Source organism: Anas acuta, chromosome Z, assembly GCF_963932015.1.
Source record: "Anas acuta chromosome Z, bAnaAcu1.1, whole genome shotgun sequence".
NCBI classification, from domain to species: domain Eukaryota; kingdom Metazoa; phylum Chordata; class Aves; order Anseriformes; family Anatidae; genus Anas; species Anas acuta.
The window spans coordinates 25,406,639-25,417,627 of NC_089017.1; the positions used below are offsets into that span (position 1 = coordinate 25,406,639).

A 10,989-nucleotide genomic window follows, 5' to 3' on the forward strand; every position below is an offset into this window, starting at 1 on the left:
TGTCTACTGGCCCCTTTCACGCTAATTAATGCATTCAGAAGCTGTACTGAAAGGAATTTAAACTCGTGATAGTCATAAGAGAACAGATCAAAGAAGGAAAAAAAAAGAGATCAAGTCAAAGAAAGCTGTACATGCTTTTAGTCAACAGACAGAATACAAGTCTGAAGGAGGTAAGATTTGTATTTTTTTAATTCTACTCAAACTTTTCTATCTTGATTAAAAATTATGCTTCAGCAGAGGCTTAACTGACTCTTAGTGAGTTTTGAAAATATTTTGCTTCCTTGGCTAGAATTCTCTTCAGCAAGGTCACCAGTTTTTATACTCACCCCAGTAAGGTAGGAAGATGTGGTAGATACTATCAAATAGGATCTGTTATCGTGCTGCTTAAATGACAGAAACATGATTACTTGTGGATTTTCCTTTGTAACTGTTCAGACTATTTTTAGTTGGAAGATTACTTTCTTAAAACTGAAACTTAAGATTATAACTTCCCTGCATTCCTAAATGCAGCTTGTCAGCAGGTATAAGTTAGTAACCATCTGAAATCAACAGATCTTTGACAATTTATGTTGACTGAACATCTGGCCTTTGAACATTTATAGAGATTAATAGAAATAAAGAAACACATCCCTGAAAAATATAATATGCATATAATACTATATGCATATTTTTTCCCAAATATTTCTTCCTGTTCAGGCAAAATACCTTTTTTCTTCTCCCTATATACCTAAGAGACTTTAATTCAGAACTGTTATCAGTTGGTGCCTAGAGAGACCATGTCAGATCATAGTCTGATGCACTCAGATGCAAGTAACTTGGTGACGGTGGAACTGTTCATAGTTACCGTTTTGAGTTTTGCCTTAAATTGGGACAGTTTCAAATATATATGGATCTATATGGACTCTATCCTGAAAATAACAGATTGTCCTATCTCTCCTAAATGATCATACTCAATGAAAAAGTTGATAATATTATGCCTTAAAGATAACAAATTATTTCTTGCACTTTAGGGCCATAGTTCTGTCCTGTGGGTTTGAACAAGACTAAAGTCTCAAAATGCCCAGAAGAAACCACCATCCAGATGGCAACTTTTTCAGAGGAAAAGGACACAGCTATCTTGCATTAGAAGAGTAAGCATAAACCAAAACCTATTTTAGCATGTAAGCTGAAAGAAAAAACTTACATTGAAAAGAAATTTACAAAATAGTATCAGAAAAAAAAATCCCTGATGTATGTAGGTGTAGTGCATTTTGTCTGTTTTGTAGCTGTCTGTAATGTTTGTCATTGCATTACCTAAAAATGCATGCAATGGTTAAGAAAAATAAGATCTGCAGAACTCAAGAGTATGGAGATTGATTATATGATCGCAAGTAATCAGCTATTACAATAAAATTGCTGGGCTTATTGAGGATCACTTAGAATTACATTTCTGAGGCTGGTGCAATGTGATATTTACAGTAAGATTTACCTCCAGGTCTACATACCTCTCTTCAGAATCTCAAAAAGGCATCATCTCACCCGAAAGAATAACACGAGTGAAATGGTAAAATACCATCAAAAACCAGTAGAGACATCAATGCCATACAAATGTGTCTCTCAGTAAGTCATTTCTGGTTGAAGCTCAAGTTAAGCAGAATTAATTCAAGCTAATACTTTGTGATCTTTGGCTTACAATAAACTATGTTGCTTCTTGGGTTACTAGAGACACTATCTCACTGGTGATGTGTTATTACTTTAGGCAAATATTTCTGATGTGTTTGGGATATCTTTATGTGGAATACTCTTCTAGCACTGGTTCGCTGGACTCCGAACTTTGTGACTTGTACCATACACACATGTATTGCAACACATTTGTTTTTATATGTTCATCCCTGGGCACAGAGAATAGACGAAGGGTAAGACTCTTCATTCCACAACGAATGCTCTGTGCCTTAACAGACAGTACATTAGTGCAAGAGGAAGAGGTCTTTATGACAAAGAAATGTGCAATTACCTTGTCACCCTACTTTCTGATAAACAGTGGAACTATGCCTTCTATTCTAAGCCCTGGTGAGCAGTGGGAAAGATTTCTCACAGCATAGTTTGCAAAGACCACCTTCCCTAGAATGACTCAGTGACATCAATACTGTGCCTAGTATGACAGGAAACAAGAACTTAAGAATTACAGAACTGTTTATGAAAAAAATAGTTTCTTACAAGGTTTTTGGGATTGTGTAGTGCTTTATGTACCTAAAACAAACAAACAACCAACAACAACAACAAAAGCCAACCTTCTGCTACCAGGCTGTGTTGTAATGTGATGCAATTAGGATTCTCAATACTTACTGCCTGGAGAAATTTAACAAATAAACACGAGATAAGTCTCTGCAGGTATAGCATTTATTTTATTTCTCATTCTCTTCCAATATCAGAATGATGATTGCTAGACTTACAGGTATGGACTTTTTTTAGAAGCACTGGTCACAGGTAGATTATTATCTTTGAAGCTATATATTCCTCATTTTTAAAATGTTTACAATCTTGGCGGAGAACAAACTCGTCAATCTACAGAGACTGGCTGAAGTTACTGATATTTTGTTTTCTGAGGCAAATCCTGCTTCATGCCTGCCTCTAATAAAGGGATACAGATATAAGCTTTTGTGCTAACCATTCTTGCTCCCAAAATAATGCATCTAGTTCTGCTATTAATTATTTTGTTTTGCTTTCTTAACAGAGCCCTGGGTATTGGAATCTTCTTTTTGGTGCTGGCCATGCTATTTATCTTTGGCTGCTGGTATTACAAGAGATGTAGTGGCTATAAAAGTCTACGGGTAAGCACGGCAGGTTGCATATTAGCATTTTGAAAACATATTATCATTATTTGCATTACATTAATGGAGAGGACATCAAACCTGTCATAAGACATCATTGTTTCTCACTAACATACACATGGGTAAAACTATACAATATGAAGCACTACCCACCCTGCAGAACTTGCAAATCAGGCAGAGGAAACAGAAGCATGGGGATGTGAAGCCAACTGCCCAGCTTTGCACAACCCACCAGTGGAAAGGCTGATCTATAGGAAGCATTATATTTAAATGTACATAAAACCGTGTTTTCTGTGCTGTATACTGGCTGCTCAGTGGGTACAATGGCAGCTCTATCTTCTTCAATAATATTTTTTTTTAAATGATATTTCATCCATCCCACAAAATGTCTCAAAGCTTTATCTTCGAAGCTCTGTTCTCTCTCCTGTGAGAAAGAGGCAGTTTTTAACCATGTAAGTGGCAAATATCTTTTAGTTACCCTAATATTTCTAAAAAGACTTAACCATTTTTTATTAAAAAATATAACCCTTGTCAGCAAATCAATTTCCTTGATGTTCCCAACAATTTTGTCCTATTACCTTTCCAGTGACCTATCCAATAGGCACATCCACTAGAAGAACACATAAAACTTGAACTGCCGTATAAAACAGTTTTCTTTCATTCCTGCACATCATGGTAAAAAGCACAATGTCTTTTTTAATACCATCTCACTGCAGATACTTTTTGGTTTTTAAAATCTTATTTTTGCTAGGATTTTTGGAAAGGGGAAAATCGGTAAAGAATGTACAAAAACATGATGGAAAATGGAAAAAGGTTGAGCTTAAAGACAGAAATGTGTGGAAAAAAAAGGTCCCTGCAGTGGTCATGAACCTTAAAATGCAATCCCCATTTTTGATGGCAATATAACTGGTGATGTAGGAGGCAGAGCATGTCTTGGCAGAGACAGCAAAAAGTGCTAGATAGATTGCCTCTCTTACTTGCTGCTGTTGTACCTAATCCCAGATTCTAATAAATACTGTAAAATACTGTCGAATATTAGAGGATCACAGAATCACAGAGTCATTTAGGTTGGAAAACACCTTAAAGATCATCAAGTCCAACCATACAATACCTTGATGTAGTGTACTCCAGCTTCACATTTTCTTTTCTCTTTCACCTTCCCCGTGTTTCTTCTTGATCTGTCACAGAGCAAAAGCACTAGCATGGGCACAATACGAACCGTGGTAGGTGAGGGAAGAATAGTGGACTGCAAAATGGCTCTGCAGGAGTACAGAAACTTTGATTCTGTGGTAAGTTGCAACTCGGGGCCTTATTTACTTAAAATGTACTAAGATACGGTAAGACAATCTTGGTAAACAGTCATTCAAATAATTCTTTCTTAGGTTGTGCTCTCTAGATTGGATCTTCAATGACTACAATAACCGTTAAGAAGTAGTATTTTGTAGAATTTTTACTGTGATTTTTTAAATTACTATTTAGATAAATACTAATAATAATTCTTCTTTTTTAAAGAAAAATCTCTTTCACCTACTTTTCCTAAGTTGTCTGACAATTTTGCAATCTATTAGCATGATGCAGCATGTGAATGTTGAAATACACTGTTATACATCTTATATATTATATTAGATATATATATATTAGGAGCATCTATTATATACATAATATACATAACATACATTATATAATATATAATACATACATAATAGATGCTCCTAATAGATGTTACCCTGTGCTGACTGACAGCAAGTAGATTGTGTCTGGTACACTGCAACCTGTGGGAGCACCACTTCAAGGTTTTAGCTACCTTAATCACTATGGAAAGAAAGAATAACATTCAAAACCACATAATTTTTAAAAATTTAAAATAACTTAATTGATAAATTTATATGTCAAGTCATGGCTGTTGTTTAAACAGTTTGAGAATAGTGAAAAGGGTAATTTATAACCAATTTTAAATAAGCTTCCCAAATTGTTAACATTGCAAATAAGATAACTTACATGTGTCAAGACTCTTAAAGTCTTATGTATCAGTTTGAAATCTTAACATATAAAATATTTTCCATATAAAATTGCTATCTTAATAAATTTAAAAATTATTTATTTGGACGAATGATACAAGTGATACAAACAAAATCATTTTAATATGATGCAAACCCAGAAAACATGTTAGAAAAAAATAAACTTAGATAATATAAAGACATAATGAATTAGCTTAGCTACTTTAAACTATAATACAACTTCTGATCTGAAAGCAAATACTTCCTTGCATATTTAATTTCATTTTCTTGTGCCTTAATTGTTTTTTCAATCTTTCACACCAATTTTCTTACCACAGGTACCCGATGCTCCACCAGCTTATGAAAAAATTGATGCAGATCAGTTACCACCACCTTACTCACCATGATCTTAACAACAGATCTTAAACTTTGAGAACATCAGCACAATTTCTTCATGCTCCCTCTTGATTTCCTGTACAAGCTTAACATTCTTAAAGCTAAAACTGTAATAAAAATCACATGCTTTCAAAAGCAATTGCTGAAAATTATTCCTGCATAGTTTACAGAACTAGTTCTTGAAATGCTTCAATAAAGCTGAATGTACTTGTTTTAAGTTCTTCATTTCCTATGGTCAGATTAATTCACTGTGCTGAACTGTGGGCATCTTGCCTCCTTCACAGATCTACCAACGGTAAATACACATCATAGGTGAGCTAGAAAGTGCTGGCAACTTTGTTTACATCTTCCCCGCTTACTTCCCCCTCCTCCCCCCCTTTAATTTAAAAAAGACACAAACAAACTATTTCCTGGAAAGTAATATACAAGAATCTGTCATAAAACAGGCAAAAATATTTGACTACATGTCCTGTTGAAAAAACAAATGATTTTCCCTACCAGCAGTTCTAAAAATTAACCTGCCCAAGGAGACTATATGTTACAGCAGTCTTGTGGCTCACATCACTGGTATCTGGAAAGAAACAATTCCTTGTGAAACATAAAATATGATCCACACATTTTAATAATTTCTGCTCACAGGCCATGTTATTTCACACCCGTCAGTGGGTATAAAGATGATCACACTGCTGTCCTGGCAAGAGAAAAGAGCAATAACAGAAAACAAAGAATTCTGATACATGTAAATTAAAGTACATTGCTTTGGCAGCTATTGCTTACTTAGCCTTTAACTAAACAATTGCCAGATTATTACTTAATATTATATGCAGATCAGCAAGTTTATACCCAAGGCCTGATATCTTACAATAGGAGGCAGCTAAAACTGTACAATATTCATTAAAGAGGAAAGCAGTTACAGAAAAAAATATACATATATTTTAACAGAACAGTTATTAAATGCAATTAGTAATTAACCCAGTTCATTCAGTAAATAAATAGGCAAACACAAATCACTTAATATAACGAAAGAGTTTTAAACAGAAGTGAGCCTATGATGATAGATAATGATAGAGAATCACAGAATCACAGAATGGTTTGGGTTGGAAGGGACCTAAAGGATCACCCAGTTCCAACCCCCTGCCATGGGCAGGGACACTTTCCCCTAGATCAGGTTACCCAAAGTCCCATCCAGCCTGGCCTTGAACACTTCCAGGGATGGGGCATCCACAGCTTCTCTGCACAACCTTTTCCAGTGCCTCACCACCCTCTGCATGAAGAATTTCCTCCTAACCTCTAATCTAAATCTCCCCTCTTTTACTTTAAAACCTTTCCCCCTTGTCCTGTCATTTTCTGACTGAGCAAAAAGTTGCTCTACATTTCTTTTTAGGCTATCTTTAAGTAGTGAAAAGATGCAATAAGGTCACCCAGAAGCCTTCTCTTCTTCAGGCTGAACATCCCCAGCTCTCTCAGCCTCTCTTTGTTAGGAGAGGTGCTCCAGCCCTCTGATCATCTTCATGGCCCCAGTCTAACAGGTCATAGAATCATAGAATCATAGAATATCCTGAGTTGGAAGGGACCCTTAAGGATCATCAAGTCCAACTCTTGACACCGCACAGGTCTACCCAAGTTCAGACCATGTGACTAAGTGCACAGTCCAATCTCTTCTTAAATTCAGTCAGGCTCGGTGCAGTGACCACTTCCCTGGGGAGCCTGTTCCAGTGTGCAACCACTCTCTCTGTAAAGAACCCCTTCCTGATGTCCAGCCTAAACTTCCCCTGCCTCAGCTTAACTCCATTCCCGCGGGTCCTGTCGACCCCTGTCCTATTGTCCTGTCGCGGGTCCTATTGACCCCTGGCGGGTCAATATCCTTCTTATGCTGGAGGCCCAAGACTTGGATGCAGCACTCCAGGTGAGGCCTCACAAGGGCAGAGGGGCACAATCCCCTCCCTCTGCCTGCTGGCCACCCCTCTGTTGATGCAGCCCAGGATGTAGTCGGCCTTCTGGGCTGCAAGCACACACTGCTGGCTTGAGTTGAGCTTTTGGTCCACCAGAACTCCCAAATCCTTCTCTGCAGGGCTGCTCTCAGTGAGTTCTACTCATAATAAGACATAGAGTTTTAGATTATTTTTTTTTATGTAGATTAGTAAATTATTTCCTTGTCAAAGGTAATAAATATCTGTAATTGCTCTGAACAGTTATACTCAATATAGACAGATTTAGAGGTTGTCTGCCAAACCATTAAAAATACCAATAAAGAACAGGTCAGAACTTAAAAGCAAGAGACTTGTAACTGCCCCAGTGGCAGGCTGCAAGAACCAGCTGTTATGTACTTTCTGTATTGCTCTGCACTTGTCCAAAGACAAGCTGAAATTTCTAAGAAGTTTGTACCCTTATAGAGAAAGAGAAATATAAAGAAACATCACAACCAGCAGAAATGGAGATTGTGGTATGGAGTTTTCAAATGTCCAGGATAGACTTTTCGTGTTAGACAAATTGTTGAACAATGTCAGAGTAATAACTGGTCACCAAATTTTGGATTTAGAATTCCTCTGATATGGTCATGCACAGGGAGGGTATAAAAGTCAAAGATCTCCTGCTCCATGTTTGTTTTTTTTTTTTATCCTCTTTGCAATCAGGCTGCAATCAGACCACCTGTAATACGACTATAATTCTCAACAAACATGGACTTTGTGCCAAGAGACAGAGGATATATACCACATACATCAGAAAGCTGTGAGAAGAAAGCACCAAGGACGTTCCCCAGGAAGCACTTGGTTTCTTAGAGTCTCACAAATCTACTGGGACAGGACGGGTATATGCAGCTGTTTCCAGGGCAATACAAGAATGTTCACTTCAGTAATCTCCATTCGCTTAATACCTGCTGCAGCTATTAACCATATTGCCTGTGGCTTTTCAGTTAAATAAAACATGGTCAACATATCTTGATTCATGTTTTTGCCTAATATTGGTAAAAAATCCATTACTCTCTTGATACATGTCCATATATTTACGCAATGTAAGACTTCTCCATTAAGGAACATACTTTAAAGGCAAACATTTTCACTTTGTATGTAAAGGGAAAGGTTAGCGAGTTTGTCTGTGCTTTGGAGAAGCAATGTTTATTAAGTTGTACATTTCTGTTGACTGCATACTGAACCGTGCTGCAAAGCTGGAAGAATGACTTGTTCATACCGTTTCATTAAATATATTTTGTTGCCCAGTAGAATTGACAGCTGCTTCCGGCATTGTATTTTGGCCCTACTTCTGCACTGAACTTTATGTCCAGTAAAGAAGATCAACTAGTAGCAGTGCAGAAATTAAACAAGCTGTCTACAACTACTGTCTGCACTTGCCATACACACTAACAGTGAACATCCAGCCCCTGTGCACTTTTTGGAATTGACTCTCTGTATTCCACACCCTTACACAATCATCTGATTTGACTGTAGCACCTTTCCCCGTGAAATACAAGGCTCAAAGAAGGTTTGGTTTCCAGAAAACAGAAAGAACTACTTTTCTTACTGCAAAATTGTAGTTCTTCAAGAAATGTTGTCCACATATGTGCCACTCTTAAGCCAGATATTGCAAAAGACACTGGGGCAACCATGTCCCCTGATGCCTTGTGTTCATGAAAACACACAGGACAGGCAAGACTGAATCACTCTCAAATTCTCTCATCAGAGGAGACTTCAGGTCCCCCCCCCCCCCCCCCCCCCTTATTTTTTTAGCAGAGAAAAAGGGCACAATGCAGAATCCACTGACAACACATTTTTAACTATTGACATCTAAGCCAAAAGATACAGTTATTGCCTTCTCTTGTTCCCCTAGAAAACTCTTCCCAGGTGATAGCAATGCACTTCACTCTTTCTGTGCTCACAAAGCCCACGGACTGCATCAGTGCTTGAGCATCAGATGTTCTCTCACATTTCTAAACCATTTTAGTGGTACAGCCCCCATTATGTGCGTAGACCACATGCTTTATCTGTTCCTTCCCCGAGAGGTACACTGTATCAGTAAACAACATCATGGGACCAGGAGAGATGGCCCAATACAAATACTTTAGCCTTTTACTACTGATTTTGTCAGGTCTTTTCAACTCAGCAAGCTCTCATTTCTGGATGAGAAGAACAGACTGCTGTGCTGAACATTGTGTTCACTGTGCTCTCTGCTTACACAGAAAAGCAGCCTTCCTCCTTCCTGATTTATATTTGAATTTACCTTGTCATCATCAGCTGCATTCTTGTAGCTATTTTGGAAAAGAATTCACTCACATTTGATGGAGAGTATTTTTAAATGAAAGGTCTAAGCCTTCAAGTAACTTTACTGACCCTCAGAATAAATAAATAAATAAATAAATAAACAAAATCAGCTGCCTCTCCTAGACACAGAATCACAGCATGGCTGAGGGTGGGAAGTCATCTGTTAACCTATCCCTGTTTAAGCAGGGACACCCGCAGCAGGCTGCCCACAACCACGTGCCATCAGGTTTTAAAGATCTCCAAGCAGAGAGACTCCAAAACTCCTCTGGTCAACCTGTGCCAGTGCTTCATCACCCACACAGTAAAGAAGTGTTTCCTGGTGTTTAGACAGAACCTGCTGGTGGTGCTTCCACATTGCCAATGCAGCCAAGAATACCTTCAGCTTTCTTAGCAGCAAGGGCACACTGCTGGCTCATGTTCAGCTTGGTGTCCACCAGGAGTCCCACGTGGTTTTATGCCAAGCTGCTTTCCAGCTGGGTGGTCTCCAATGTGTGCTGGTTTCTGGGTTGTCCCTCCCCAGGTGCACTTCTTGCACTTCTTGACTTTGCACTTCTCCTTGTTGGACTTCATGAGATTCTTAGCCCACCTCTCCAGCCTGTCAAGGTCCCTCTGGGTGGCTGCATGGCCCTCTGGTGAATCTGCCACTCCCACAATTTTTTCTGTCACTGGCGAATTTACTGAGGGTGTGCTCTACCCCATCGTCTACATTACTAATGAAGATGCTAAACTGACACAGCGTTGACCTTGCTCATACTTCAACAGCTTCTCTCTCAGGATCTTTTGGTAGACTGTGTCAAAGGCCTTACTGAAGTCCAGGCTAACACTTTTCAGTGCTAGATTTTCTGTCTAGAGTTATTTACAGTAGGAGCTTTAGTCTTGTTTTTGTTTTTGTTTTTTTTTTTTTGTTTTTTTTTTTGTTTTTTTTTTTTTTTGTCTGGTAACCCTCTTTACAAAAATTTGAACCACTTCAGAATTTTTGGTAGAACAGCAAAGTCATATAGCATGTGCGAATATTCCTTCAGCTTTAATTTCCAATAGAGTAATCCTTGCAAGGATTGAAAGGATGCCTATATTGCAATATATTACTCATGTTTTTGTATCTCCAGCAATCTTTTCCTGAACACTTCTGGTGTCAGTACAGCTAAAGATGCGCTGTCTTTCTTACAACACTGGTAATCCCCAGGATATGCAATCCATGTACTCTACATTTCTTGCTTTTGGCCTCACCAACAGGAAGGACAACAACAGTGTTTCACAGTCAACTCCTTTTTAAGAACTTGTGCATTTTAGCAAGCATTCATATGCCTCTCCCAACATTGCTTTAGTTAAAGAAGCAGTTTTAGCTTTCTATGCCTGTATTTTTTTTTCTGCTCTGAAATAATTTTGCCGGAACTACTGCTGGAGGCTATGTATGCATACCGGGGAAAATTAACTCATTATAAATATATTTGTGGTCCTTTCCACTAAGCATTCTCTACTGGCAACTACAGTGAGAGGATCCTGGGACAAATGCACAGCCCAAACGACATT

At 38.1% G+C, this 10,989-nt stretch overlaps 1 protein-coding gene across 1 annotated transcript; it reads left to right on the forward strand.

Annotated features, from left to right (window-relative positions):
* Window positions 1–125: 125 nt before the first annotated feature.
* On the forward strand, window positions 126–5,281 carry MLANA (melan-A). The gene is made up of 5 exons (XM_068667099.1): window positions 126–170; window positions 1,011–1,130; window positions 2,714–2,810; window positions 3,998–4,099; window positions 5,146–5,281. Exons 2-5 carry the CDS (start codon window positions 1,057–1,059, stop codon window positions 5,212–5,214), a joined length of 342 nt encoding a protein of 113 aa, XP_068523200.1. The 5' UTR covers window positions 126–170; window positions 1,011–1,056; the 3' UTR covers window positions 5,215–5,281.
* The last annotated feature ends 5,708 nt before the right edge of the window (window positions 5,282–10,989 follow it).